This window comes from Carettochelys insculpta, chromosome 15 (assembly GCF_033958435.1).
Source record: "Carettochelys insculpta isolate YL-2023 chromosome 15, ASM3395843v1, whole genome shotgun sequence".
In the NCBI taxonomy this organism is placed as follows: Eukaryota; Metazoa; Chordata; order Testudines; family Carettochelyidae; genus Carettochelys; species Carettochelys insculpta.
In genome coordinates, this window is record NC_134151.1 from 15728863 (window position 1) to 15742874 (window position 14012).

Here is a 14012-nt window from a genome sequence, read left to right on the forward strand (position 1 = left end):
CATAAAAGGTTCCAAAATAAGGGGCATGTATTATGTAACAGAACATAAAAAAATGACACTCAGTGGCAACCCCAGATTTCTCTCACTGCAGCTTTCAGTTTTGGATACTTGAATGATAGACTCTAAACCTAGTTAGCTAATTAAACAAGCCATAGGATTAACTCAGCTAAACCTTTTCCCCTTAGCACCACCACACACAGCAAACAGCTGGGGAATTTACTTGTCCAATCACACTTCTACGAAAAGGCATAGAGTCTTGAAGAAGGATGCATTGCAAATGAATTTTTTAAGTTAGTAACCAGCTGGTCCACTCAGCCATCTCCACACCCGCTCTCCTTAGGATGTTCCATTCTTGCAGCTAACTCCTAAGTCATCTTCTTGCAGTGCTTACACCAGGCATGTTTTTCCTTTTTTATCCGGGCAACAAATTTCTTCAAAATATTCCCAGATAGGGCCCCTCTCAGGCCCAGAAGCCACGACAGTTTCCCCTGCTGTGGCGGAAGTGTGGGGGACTATAGGAATCTGCGTGTGCAATGAATAAAGGCCTTCCCTTTTTCTTTCTAGTCCACACCACTGTTGCTTTGCCCTATATAGTTTGTCTTCAGACAATGTCTTAACTAACTCCTCTGCTGGGCTTGGCCCAGGTCCACCACCATATAAGTACAGAACAAAAACTATCCTATCCAGTTTGTGCCTTTCTTTGCACTTTAGTCTTTAATCTTCTACAAAACAGAAACTGAAAGCCCAGAACATGCATCTGACAAAGCAGATCTTTGTCCACGAAAGCTTATGCTCCAAAAAAAGTATGTTCATCTATAAAGCTGCCACAGGACTTCTCACTGTTTTTGCAGATACAGACTAACACACCTACCCCTCCGGTACCAGAGCATTGAAGAAACAAGAACTAGCAGTTAGGCTAGGCAGAATTTTGACAAGACTGTAAGCAGAGGTGTAGCATGTTCATTATGAGATTTAACTGCAAATAATTTTAGTAGAAATTTAGTATTTTATGATTAAAATCAGATGTAATATATTTTTAAAAAATCCTAATTTTTTATCCACCCTCTAATGTAGCCACAGCCTCACCCACCTGATGTCTCCGATAGATATACAGCTGCCTGACTACTGACTCATAGAACTGGAAAAGCCCTGTGATGTTACCTAATCCACGCCCCCGCCATCAGAGGAGTGTTCTCAGAATATTCTCCAATGTGGAATAGACACTCATAATCGAATAGCTGCACAAATCCAAAACACGAGGCACCTAGATAATTATTAACATTCTTTTCAACTCCCACAAAAACACCCCCAGTCACTAAACTGGATCTAAAGAAATAAATTCACACAGCTACATACACCAAGGGGTGGCAGTTGCTGCTAAGGGGTTGGTGGTTGCTTTAATGATATCAACTAAACATCCTAGGCCTCCTACCCAGCTCCTGCATCCCCCATCTCTTAACCCCTGCACCCTCTTCCCACCCCATGCCTTCTGCTCTGAGCCCCTCCATTAGTACACAAGCAATGCCAGGTAATGTGCTGGTGCTATATATTAGCCACCTGAAGTCTCATACCAGGCTGGTGTCAGAGAAAGAAGATTCTTAGTGTCTTCAAAGAATCAGACATTTTCGTGTTTTGTTACAGCTAACTGAACTCTCTGGAAACGGACAAGTGGCAGCTGTGGATACTCTGGTTGGACAGGGGCCTTTGCTTCAGATGTTCTTTGGCTGGGTAAAACAAAGCAAATACAACATGATGGCCACATGCCTCATGCCACCCCGACTGACCCCTGTGCACTGGAGACCAGAGCCGGTGAGCAGAGCAGGGAGAGCCTTGCAGCTCCAAGCTATGGCGTGGCAAGTGACTTCAGCAGTGACCTGTTCAGCTTTGAGTGGTTCCTATGCCAGCCTTTGCCCTGCTTAGCTCATCTGCTCCACAGCTGGAGCTACAAGGACCCTGCATGCAACTTCATCGATTCCCAACCTGTTCAGAAGCCTGGTTCCAATCTGGACTGTGACCAACACTCTTCATTCTGTGGGTACCAGAGACAGATTTATGCCCAGGTAAGAATTACGCATTTGCACCATTGAATTAGAGCAAGGGTACAAGTTAGACCCTCCCACACAGTGTAACCCAGGTGTTGCCCCACTGACACACACCACTGTGACCCTGGGGAAACAGATCAGCATATTTACAGCCCCTCACTCAGGAGCACTTCAGATGTCTTAAACAATGACTGAGGAGAGCAGCTGAAATGCCCTTTTAAAGAAATAGCCCACCAGGGTTCAGACCTGCTGAGTAATGTATAAAAACAAACCTCAGCCCAGAGGGGAGAGTGTTGGGATTACTCGCGCCCCAGAACAAATGCTCCGTTCCAAGCCACACCCCGCCAGCTCTTTTCAAAACAAACCCCGTGGAGTGCAGAAGGGAGCAGGTTTGCCTGGCCTCCGCGCACTGCCCTCCCCTGAGATACGGGACCAGGGCTAAGGGCCTCTGGGACCTCAGGCTGGAGCAGGAGAGCTTAGTGGGCAGTTCTGGGTGGGAAGTCAATGCAGAGAGCCAGACAACTGGTGGGAGGGAAACCCCTGCCCCCAGGCCATCTCAAGGCCCCAGTGAAAGCAGCTCCCCTGCCTGTGCCCCTGGGGTGGGGTGCATTTCCTGCGCTGGGGGGTTCTTTCCCAGATTGGTGGTGTTCTGGGAAACGAAAGGATGAAAATAGCCCGTGAGCAAATCCCACAGACAAGGAGACTTCAAAGAGCCTCCGGGAAGCTGCAGCCAAACAGACCCGGAGAGAGGTTTCCCTCACCTCCTTGGGAGACAGGACAAACGCCTGAGCCGGAAGGGCCCTGCAGCATGGCGCAACAGCTATTTATGCCTTCAAAGCACTCGGTCTGCAGCTGGCTCCCTTGTGAGCGCTCTCCAGCCTGGGAAGGAAAGGTGGGTCGGGCTGCTGAGCTCCTGCTTGAAGGTGGGGAACTGAGACAGCCAGCGGTGCTGCTGGTCTGTATGCAGCACGCTGGGCAGCGACCATAGTGGAAACATTCTGCGCCCATCAGAAGGGTTCACAGTGGAGTTAACTAAAGGGCTTCACTCCACCGCTTGGGCAGCAGGGCCACAGGAGCCAGTGGAAGGCTGCGGAGGACAAAACGCCACCTCTACAGGCACTACAGGAGATCATGGATGCAACCTCAGGAAATCCTCCCAGGCCAGAGCTTCCTCCCTGTCAGAGCCATTAGCTCACAATGCTGGGCAAGGATCCAAACACTGGGCTGGTCTTTGCTTACCCGCCTCTCCCTCGGAAACCCTTCAACTCCATCCCGTCCTCCCCCAGCAACCTCAAGGTCCAGGACTGCTCAGATCATCGTTAGTTGTAGTCACTGGTGGAAATGCTGCACACGCAGAACTCCAGGGCTCCCTCTCTCCTGCCAGCCCCTGGCACGACTCACTGCTCAGCACTGCGAGACAAGGGCACAGCCCCCCATGGGAACAAGCTGCCAGGGTGGGTCGCTGTCCAGTAGATCTCTAGAGACCCTGACTATCCTCTGGCAGGGACTGGCGATCTTCTGCTGCTATTAAAGCTAATGGGAGCTGAAAGCTTTCACAAACCCGCAGGATTAGGTGCATATAGAGGTCATACAATATCCCAGAATGCTTAGGGGTAAATCATTCGGCTTCAGGAGACAACGGTTGAAGAAAGGGGCAGAGAAGCCACATGGAGAAGGGAGGCTTTGGATTTTAGAGGCAGCAGAACACACGAGGGACATGAGGAGGCTGGTCCATTTGCAGGAACGGAAAAGCAGATGGCTCTTCTGCCAGCCATGGCGGAACACGGTGCGGGGGGAGTCAGACAGGATGAAGCTGTGGCTGGAGTAGCGAGGGAGACCCAGGCCCTGGAGAGGTTTAAAAACCACCTCCCTGGACAGACCCTGAGTGGGCAGCCGAAGGGCGCGTGTACAATACACATGGCACTTGTGTTAATGATGCTCCTGAGTGGTGTCTGCTGGTGGCTCAGTCACCCACTAGCCCAGATTGGAAGCTCTGTTTCCCCAACTCCTTGCCTTGGGGGAACCAGAGGCTATTGGCAGAGAGGAGTGCACGCGACTGAACATGAGGAGAACTCGGGGTGTAGAGTTACACAAAAACATCTCCCTGAATTCCAGGGCCATGCACGGCCACTGCACCTGACTAAACCACGTTAGCAAGCGACCAGGGGTGCTCTTAGTTTCCTTGACTCCAGCACAGCCACCGTGATGCCTGCACCTTGATCCAAGTGGCTACAGAAGAGTCATTGGCCAGTGCCCACTCCCCCTGCACATCACTGGCGTTTTGGAAGCTGACACGTTAGGGGGCCGCAGAGCAAAGGAGCGCCGTAGAAGAATCGTACAGCGATGGTGCACATGGAAGGGATCCCTTAGCCTGTGCTTGTGCTCCCATTAGTTTCCCTCCAGCCCAGCTGAGGGCAGGATAAGCATATTTTCTCAGCTGAGACCAGCCCTTCCCTTTCCGCCCATTGCCGAACGCCTTCGGGAGAATCAGGTGCAGCAGCAAGGTCACGGATGTGAGGTCATGGATTTGTGCAGAGCGTTTCCTATCAGCTTCCCTCTTCCTGCCCGGGAGAGGACAAAAGCAGAAGCCAGCTTATCACATTCACCAGGAGAAAGACCCTCACAAACCCGAGGTACCTTACAGCCTGGGATACATGTGGAGATTTCCGATTGGCTCTCAGGGATGTCAGGCAGGTTTATATAAATGCCCAGACTCATCATCAACCACCACCATGGGCTCAGCACCCATTGGAAGGAAATAGTAAGAGAGGCTTCAGACACCATCTTCCCCTGGCCAGTGTGGGGGGGCTGAGTTTCTGCAGACTCCACATCAATCTACCCATTCTCTGTGGGGTCTGCTGCTTCTGTTCGAACCGTCCATTATGCCAAAATGCCCAGATTGTCTGCATTTCATTTCAGCATGCAGTGGCCTGCTTGAGGGACAGGGACAGGGACTGGGGCCGGGACCAAAGGTGTGGCGCAGGGAGGGTGAAAGCCTAGCATAGCTTTTATTCCTGACTGTACCAAGTCCTACGCAGGTTTCTTTCCTCTGCCATGCCTCAGTTTCTCCCACCTGTTAAATTACCCTAGGTCTGTCTGAAGTACCAGCAATGAAATTCAGGCCCCTCGAAATGAGATATTTTGGAAAAACTAAGTGAAATAAACCAAACTGTGACCAAAGCCTTGAAAAATTCCATGATTTTAAAAGTTCAATGATCCAAAACCACCCCAAGCACACACGCAGTCAAACCTTCCCTGCTAAGGAATTACCACAACGCCTCCCTGCTGTACACAGACTGAGGATTAGCAAACCACCGTTGGTGTCACTCAGCACTAGGCTCCACTGCAGCTCTGCTTTCAGGCCCCAGCATGTGAAACCAAGTTTGCTGGTGGAAGGAGGCCAGGGCATTTTTAAAATTTCTAAATTGCAAAACTCACTGGGGCAGAGATTGATTTTCACATCAAACTCCTTGAAGCATCAATAGTCTCACCCCCTTTGGAGACAAAGGTCACGAAAAGTAAAGCATGGGGGCCACAGAATGACTCAGAACATCCCAACTGAAGTGCTGGGCAGAGAGCCCCATGACCCAAGTCAACACTGTTCCTCTTTCCACAGGCGAATCCCTTGTGAAGCTTGTTTGACCTTAGGGAGCATTTAAACTAGCACACGACGTGTCAGAAAGTGCTTGTTCTTCCTCGACGCGGGCCTGAGCCAGAACCCCAGATCTACCCCCACACCTGCAGTGCCAGCATCCTCTTCTCCAGCAGATGCAAAGTAAGGAGCACACCATGGCTTGGAGATCTGGAGCCAGAAGGGCTTGAACTCAGCACTGAGGCAGAAGTGGAGCAGCAGGACGCAACTAATTGCTGTCGGCCAGTGCTGCGGTGGCGTATGCAGTCTCCTATGGAGACGGCGGGAGGGATCAAGGACTCATGAGCATGAGGAAACCTGGCTGAGGACTGGAAGGCGGACTCACTCCATGCAGGCGCATAGCTAGCATGGAGCAGGACCTGCTTTGTGGATGAATGATGCAGCTAACAGCCCAGGATGCTGGTCAGGGGCAGCCCTGGACAAGAACGCTGTTCCTCAAACTGGAGGGCCTGACCCAAAAGGGCTCATAAGGCTACTGGGGTGGGGGTGTGAGAGCAGCAGCTGCTAGCCAGGCTCCCCGGTCCAAAGGCTGCCCTGCCACCAGCACAGAAGTAAGGGTATCTTGGCATCTTACAACAGCAGGTCACAAGTTCAACCACAGGGCCATTTTCCAGCCCTGGCAGGAAGGCATCCACGGCTTGAGCTGTGGAAGTTATAGGAGATCCCAAAGTCAAGTGGCACGTGGCTACCGTACTGACCCCAGCTCTACTCCTGGTGCCTGTATGGTCCCCTGGGATTGCCATGCTCCACGTAGAGCAACGAGGGAAAGGAGCACTTGCAGCAGTGGAAACCCACCCTGAAGGGCGGGTTTCTGCTGCTCCTCTTCCCTTTGCACGGAGCTATAAAAAGCTGCTGCCTTTTTTTCCCTCCCTCTGGAAGCTAAGCCAGCGCAATCCCAGCAGGAATGGCTGCAATGTGGAGGAGAGCTCACCACTTGCCTCGGAAACCAACAGCTGGGCTGCTAGGCTATTTCTCACCCCCTCACCCTTTCCACACGCCCTCCTGCTGGGCTGCATTTTAGTAGAGGCAGAGATTCCTGCCACAGAATTTTAGGCAGGAGATCAAGTATGATCCGGGGTCCCTCCCTCCAAGCCCAGTGCCTCCTCGTCCTGGGGACAGATGAAGTCAACTTTTGCCCTGGTGCGTCGCCATTGGAGTCAGCGGATTTACACCCCAGATGAATTTGGCCTGGGAACAGGAATTTGTAGAGACGCCAGAGGGTCAGGAAGAGCAAGTAATGGCAAGAATCAATGGGTCCACGCAGGCTGCATCTGTAGCTATTTACCACAATGCTCAGATTAACAAGAGACAGGCCAGCACATGCAACTAGATGGTCCCCTCCCCACGCCATTCATGACTTGTTGATGAAGGGTCAGACTCATCATCTTGCTGTCAGGAAGGGAAATGAGTGCAAACACAGGCACATGCATGCACAAGCTGTTGTGTTGGGTGTAATACTCTGCAAATTCCACTGCTTGGGAGCTTGCAGGAGGGGGAAGGAAAACTGGACTCTTCCCTGGGGACAAGAGTCTTCTGCACAACCTCACTTGCAAAGCATTTGGCTCACCTGGAGGATGAAATGCAGTAGGGAGAGATCTCAATGGCAGGCTGAGGGCCAGAGAAGCACTACGGGGGATAAGCGGCAGAGCACGCATGGCACGGAAGTGGTCCTGGATGTGGCGAAAAGCACAGCTGAACAATGCCAAAGGGACAGGACTTTCCTAGCCAGTGTGAAGGACCCAGCCCTGCAGCTAGGAAAGCAGAGCCCAGGACACATCTGAAGTTTCTCTCCACTCAGCAGAACCCCCACAGAGCCTGGAGGGCTCCCACAGCCTGCAGATGATCAACACAAGGCTAGTGGGACATTTATATTAGCACAGAGCAGCCCAGCTGCCAATGGCAACTTGCTGTAAACATGGAGAGTGTGCAAGTGCTGCTGTTACCATAGAAGGCACCCAGGAGAGAGCAGCAGCCAGGCTCAGCACAGCCTCACCACAGCCCTTACTTGGAGTCACAGCTGGTCTGCACCACAGAGGCACATGGACTGGGAGACACAGCTAGGCCAAACAGGCCCTTAGCCCAAGCCCCAGGAGTCTGAGTCAGCTGGCGCTGCTGTCTAACTGCAGCACAGGCGTACCCTCAGAGCACCCAGCTGGGAACTGCCCGGGAGGCTGGCACGTCAGACATCGGCAGCCCCCTTTTAAAGTGCTCCTTCCGGGCAGTCTCAGGTTGCATGCCATGAAGTGCTCTGGCCTCTCGGAGGCTTTGTGCATCAGCCCATTAGTCTGTTAACCTGCTGGCCACAGGAGTGCACATGTTCCCACCCAGGGCAGGGGACACAGGACTCTGCTACCATCCTCTGAAGCGAGGATGGCAAAATAATTTTGTTTTTTCCTAATTCTAGCTGTGGTTTCACAAGCCCGAATTTAGTTGCTATCTACAGTGTTACAAGCAGTCCTGTGTCAGCGACATACACCTGAGCCCCTTCCTCTCCTAGGAGGTTAAGATTAATCCCATTGCACAGGTGGAGAAACTGAGGCACAGATCAGCAACATGATTCTTCCTCCAAACCCCAGAGGAAGTTAGGTTACAGAACTCGTACATCCACCTCTGCCATGGACTCTCAGTCCCCTGATCTAACCACCTAGACAGATACCTGGTCCCACAGCCAAGGGGTGACCCCTGAGACCAGACTCAGTACTGTCCTCATCACCACACACCTGGCAAGGCACCCTCCTGTGACAGAAGCCCTGCCAGGCTGTGAGGGGGCCCAGCCCCTTTGTCAGGTGGGGCAGGTCCCTGTGCCAGTGGGCTACATGGCAGAAAGGATGATCTGTGGTAATGCAGGAGAGGGCTGTCACCTCCCCTCAAGCCCAACCCATCACAGGGGAGAGAACTTGAAACAAACTGAGCAATGTCACAATGAAAAGCCACCCATAAATCCCCACACAAGTTTCCACCGAGGAAGCACCACCCCTTATTTTCCACAACAGAAAGGGAAACACTCGATCCTCGGAGGATTTGCCTGGTGAGAACACAGGGCCGACGCTCCAGCTGCTTTCAGCAACTTGAAGAGCTCAGAGCGTTCCTGCCTCTGGCAGTGGCAGCGACCCCTTGGCCCCACTGGCCCTATGGCACTACGCTACCAGTGCTTACGTTGCCTCCTCGCCCCGCTCCGGTCCAGGGATGCTCCTGGAAAGTTGTGATTTTCATCGCCGGGGGGGTCAAGCAGGTTCATGCAGAACGGCAAATCAAAGGCCAGTGGCTAAGTGAGATTGGCTGCACGGCCAGATGCTGGAAAAGGTGTACACAGAGCTCTGCATTTCACCTCCAGACAGGAGCGACACTGAGTGCAACTCGCCCGCTGCTCTGTTCTGGCTTAGGAAGCACCTTACACAAAGGGTCTGGTAGCCGACTGCTCTCCTGGGCTGAGGCAATGGCCCAGCCGACCCTCCAGGACATTGTAACGCCAGCCCCCTCCTCCCTGCTCTCATTCGGCCTCCCATTCTGCACTCGCCCAGGGTAGTTTGGGCTGGTTTTAAACCAGGCTCTTTCCCACCACCCCTTCTCCCCCCTGCAGCCGGCTCGAGGCAGGCAGCTCTCTGCCTGCAGCACGAGAAGGCTCCTGGGGCAGCTGTGCTGGACAGCGAGGGGGGAGTTAGTGGTTAAAGGCGCTGGCTCCCGAACGCATAAAGCGTGTCAAGGGAAGCTCCCGAGCGATGCGGGTGTTCAGGCAACTACAGAGCCCGGGCCCACCCCGGGCGCGGCAGGGAAGCGCTGTCCGAGCAACACCTGGTAGGGAGCACCGGGGTCGGGGGAAACATCCGGCCCCAGGAGCCCCGAAAGTGGCTGAAGGGCAGTCAGCGACCCCCGCCGGGGCTGGCTCCCAGCCCACGTGCATGGAGACCGCAGGGCCCAAGCCTCCACGCCCCGGATCCCCAGCGGCGCCTCCGAGCCCGGGCCCCACCTGCCGGGCAGCGCCGGGCCGAGCCGCCCCGGCTGCGCCAGGGCCAGGGCTCCAGCGAGGCAGCACGTGGCTCGCAGCACGCCAGCATCCAGCGCCGCCTGGCGCAGGGGCAGTGCCCTGGCCCCCCAGCCCCACTCCGCCGTGGGAGACAAAGCCCCTCCCAGCCCCGCACCCCGCCGAGGCGCTCCGGGCGGGGGGCTCTCCCCAGCCGCGCCCAGCCCCGCGGAAGGGGATCGGGCCCGCTTCTGGGTCATTCCCCCGGGCCAGCCCCCCGCGGTCCTGCTGAGCCGGTGCAGGCACCTTCCAGCCCCGGGCCCCCGGCGCTCGTGGCCGGCACCTATCCCTAGCGGCGAGCCGAGCGCAGCGTCCCCGTGCAGCCGCGCTTACCGCTCAGCCTGTCCATGGTCCCGGCGGGTGGGGGGCGCAGGGGCCCGGCCTGGAGCGCCCGGGGTCCGGCCAGAGGATGCGCCTGGCTCGGAGACGTCAACCTTTAAACCGGCTGCCCCGCCCGGCCTGCGCGTCCCCGGCTGGGTGCGGGGTCTTAACGCCCGCCCGGCCCCGTGGAGCGAGGCTAAGCTGGGAGGACACCTCTGCCGCCTCTCGTCCCACCTCCCCAGCCAGCTGCCCCCCGCCCCTCGCTCCTGCACCGCATCTCCCCGGAGAGACCCCGCCCCCGACCGGCTCCGAGCCCTGCCCACGTCTCTTTCCCCCTTCTGCTCCCAGGGGCCATCCCCCAGCCACGCCTTCCGCCCACATGCCTCCGTGCCCCACCCAGGCCTCACCCAGCCAGCCGGCTCTCCTGCGGCTGGGCCAGTAGCACTGCGCACCCGGAGATCTCTGCACTGTCCCCCCAGGGCCTGTGCACCTGCCAGTGCTCAAGTGTGGGACACTGGGCAAGCCAAGAGCACAGAGCAACAACTGCAAACCACTCCTGTGCCCTCTGGTGTCCCAGCCAGCCCTCCTGCTGTACCTAGCTAGCCTGGAGATCCAGACCTGAGCCGGGCCCTGTCGGAGGGAGGAGAGCTGAGTCCAACACGAGGGACATTGATAGGCATTTTCTCTCGCTAGCCCCCGAATACACCCCCTTCCCCATTCCCGTAAGGACAGGAGCAAGGCTGGCCTAGCCTGGGGAATAGATCTGCTTTCCTTTCTCCCAGGTCACTCCCTTTCCCCTCTGCTGTGCTCTGCAGCTCCCACGCTGCTTTGCCTGTCAGGGTCCCAAGGTGTTTCCTTGTGTTTCTCGGTCTTGCATCACAGCTGGGGTGACGGGGACACCTGGCATGGCAGGCAGCAAGAATTCCCAGCAGTACGCAACACAGGAATGTCTGTGTGGGTGTGAAGCAGAAGGCTTCATCCTGGTGTGGGCTGGGATTTCCTTACCTGCTTCTCCTGTGCTGATCTCTGCAGGCAAGACCAGAGCAGGTGCCTTGGTGACAATCAGTCCTAATGCTTGGGACCCAACAGATACACCTGACAGCGCTCCCCAATGCTTTTGTGAGGTTCAGTGGTGTAAGGGGTAGAGGTCAGCCCCAGGCCAGCAACATGGACCTGTGCAAAGTAGCTGGCCTGTTCTGAGCCCACCGCACCCAGGAAGGATGGATTTGTACTGTCATCTACGCAGGCTAGATGCAACATGGACAGTGTCAGTGGAAACGTCCCCTGCCCCAGCTCTGCCTCCCCCATGCCTCAAAGTTCTTCTGGAAATACTACTTCTATCCAGAGACCTGGGGACCAGCTTGTGTCTCTCTTGGCTGCTGTTTTCCTGAGGTGCACCTTTGCAGAGAATGCCCAGACTCATGTCACACTTGGGCCCTCTCACATCCTTGTGAGTTTTCGGCATGACCACTCTTGGACCAGAGCTCAATGAGTGAGACAGGCAAACAGCTGCATAGCCCCTTGGAAACCTCAAGAGCCAGTTAGGCTGCCAGAGGACCCAGCTTGCTTCCCAGACACCCCCGTCAGAAACCCAGCTTCCTTTTTTCTCTCAGAGCGGGTTTGCTGCAACTACCGGGCAAATCCATCTTTTCCTCCGACTCCAATTCTGGTTAGAGGAGGGCACACTCAGGCCACAGTCTTCAAAGCAACTACAGAAATGGCCATCTGGGCCCAGACAGGCTCAGGGTTGTGGCCACAAAGCACTTAAATTAGCCCATTAGAACCCCCCAGAACAATGGAAAGGTTTTAATACCCCCACCTCAGCCCTCTCCTGCGGGAGCAGAGCATAAGGCAAACACTGCTTGCTGCACGGCCAGGCTCCTAGCATTCAGCCGCCTGCCTAGCTGGACAAAAGATCTGGTGGCATGGGGATATAGCCGCTGCCTATGTATTAATGCAGACAATAGAGACACCAGACACAAAGGTGACAAGAGACAGCTCTGTCTGCTGCCCCCTTGAGGTATATTGAGGAACAGCACCTCTGCTAATAGCATATTCCTTCACTACCAGCCAATGAAACTGCACCCTGGTGTGTGGGAAATCATCTCAGACCCTAAGCGGCCATGCCAGACCCTTTGCACCTTTCTTGGTTTTTTGAGACCAGCTGCCTCCATTTATCCTTTGTACTTTCACGTTTTCCTACCCAGGGTCCTTTTCTGTACAGCTCTTGTGGGGCCAACAGTTTGGTTGATTTCAGTGGGAGCTGGTCTGCCCCCCACATCTGTCCATATCTTGCTGCTAAGTGAGCCTAAGTAGGTGGAGCGAGGTACGTGAAGGAAGCTGCTTTGATCCATCATCTTGGGTGCTTTGGCATGAAGGCTAAAATCTGCATCTTCCCCTGCTGAGGCTTCTATTCCCAAGTGACCAAGGCCTGCGTGGGTGAAGAGGACCCTTTCCTCTCCTAGGGATGTTAGCATTTAACTGGTTCACCAGTAAGCCTCACCCTAACTGGATGAAGCTTACCACTTATGGTTAAGTGGTGGGGGCTGGAGCAGCCCCTTGCCCACTGCAAGCAGGGAGTTGCTCCAGCCCTGTGGTTCCTGCTGCACCCATGGGGCATTCCAGCTCTGCTTAAGCAGCCCTCTTCAGCAGCAGGCCTGGCCTGAAAGCAGAATGGGCAGGGGGCCTTCAGCCCAGCCAGAGCAGCCTTTGTCTGCAGTCTCCCAGGTGCCCCTCATTTAATTGGTTAAATTGTTTAACTTAATAAGTTAACTGGTTAAACTTACTATTTAACCAGTCTAATTAAACAGGATTTTACATCCCTATTGTCTCCAGTGCTGTGTACCGGGGAACAGGAACACCAAGGGCAGAGGGCTCATGCAGCATGCACTGCAATGACAACACACAAGAACAGACTTTCCTTCTGCCCGTCCTTCAAAGAAGTCACACAGGGGACTCCCAGGGCAGCTGCCCCAGAGCACACCTCAGAGGGACCATGTCAATAAGTAACACCCAACAGGTGGCAGCCCTGCATCTTTCCTAAAAGATCCTGCACTGCAACCGAGTCTGAAATGAAACAAACCCATTACAGCCGCAAACTTCTCCCGCTGCTGCAAGTTCATGGGGAGAATGTTTCCTGGCAGGTTTCCTCTGGAAGATGAAAAGGTTGGAGGAAAAGCCGGCCTCCGCCTATAAAGGGTTATTCCTGTGCCTCCAAAACAAATACAAAAGCCAGCTGCCAGGAGCAGGGATCGGAAGTATTCTGCCATTGTGAACTAGTGGGCTAATCACAGCCTGGGAGCCTGGCATTTTTAAACCTGGCTCTGCCTAACACACTGCATGACCTTGGGTAAGTCACTGAACCGCTCTGTGCCTCAGTTTCTCCACCTGGACATAAGGGATAAACACACCTTCCCCTACCCACCCCCCAGGGTGTGTATGTGAAGAATATTTAATTAATACTTCTATGGTGTTTTGAGAACGACAAATGGACTATGAGTGCAAAGCATCATCATGTCTATCTAAAGCTCTGAATCCTCCAGGGATTTCACAAGAGCTTGGGCTGGAGATAGAGGTTGCTCATTGCCCCAAATGGCTGAGCTTGATTTAGGGAGAAGTGGTTTTACTAAGGTGAAATCATTATCAATTCAAATGGCTGCACTTATCGCTGTGCTAAAATAGACAGAAGCAATTCCCAACACAATATCAGACTCTTCTCTTCATTCCCCAGCCCGTTCCAGGCTGAGGCAAATGTTTACAGACCCGTTGCTGCTTGCCGAAGAAGGATTTTCTTCCTGCTGCTCCAGTCTCCCGGTGTCAGCCGGGAGAGAGCAACAGTGTCATGTACCAGCACAGCAGGCCAGAAGGGCAATCATAGAATCCTAGAGCTGGAAGGGACCTCAGGAGGTCATTGAGTCCAGAGCCCTGGTTCAAGTAGGATCAATTTCAACTAAGTCATCCCAGCCAGGACTCTGTC

General features: G+C 54.3%; 1 protein-coding gene across 3 annotated transcripts in view; it reads right to left on the bottom strand.

The window, feature by feature from the left end:
• The window catches only part of AFAP1L1 (actin filament associated protein 1 like 1), a 45133-nt gene extending 34882 nt beyond the window's left edge, over window positions 1–10251 (bottom strand). For 2 of the 3 annotated variants that reach the window (XM_075009784.1, XM_075009783.1), the window contains exon 1: window positions 10049–10251. In XM_075009784.1, the coding sequence (XP_074865885.1) occupies window positions 10049–10064 (16 nt within the window). In that variant the 5' untranslated portion in view covers window positions 10065–10251. Of the gene's footprint in view, window positions 1–1980; window positions 2030–10048 lie in introns of all 3 variants that reach the window. The other variant, XM_075009785.1, reaches the window with a different exon arrangement.
• Between the last annotated feature and the right edge of the window lie 3761 nt (window positions 10252–14012).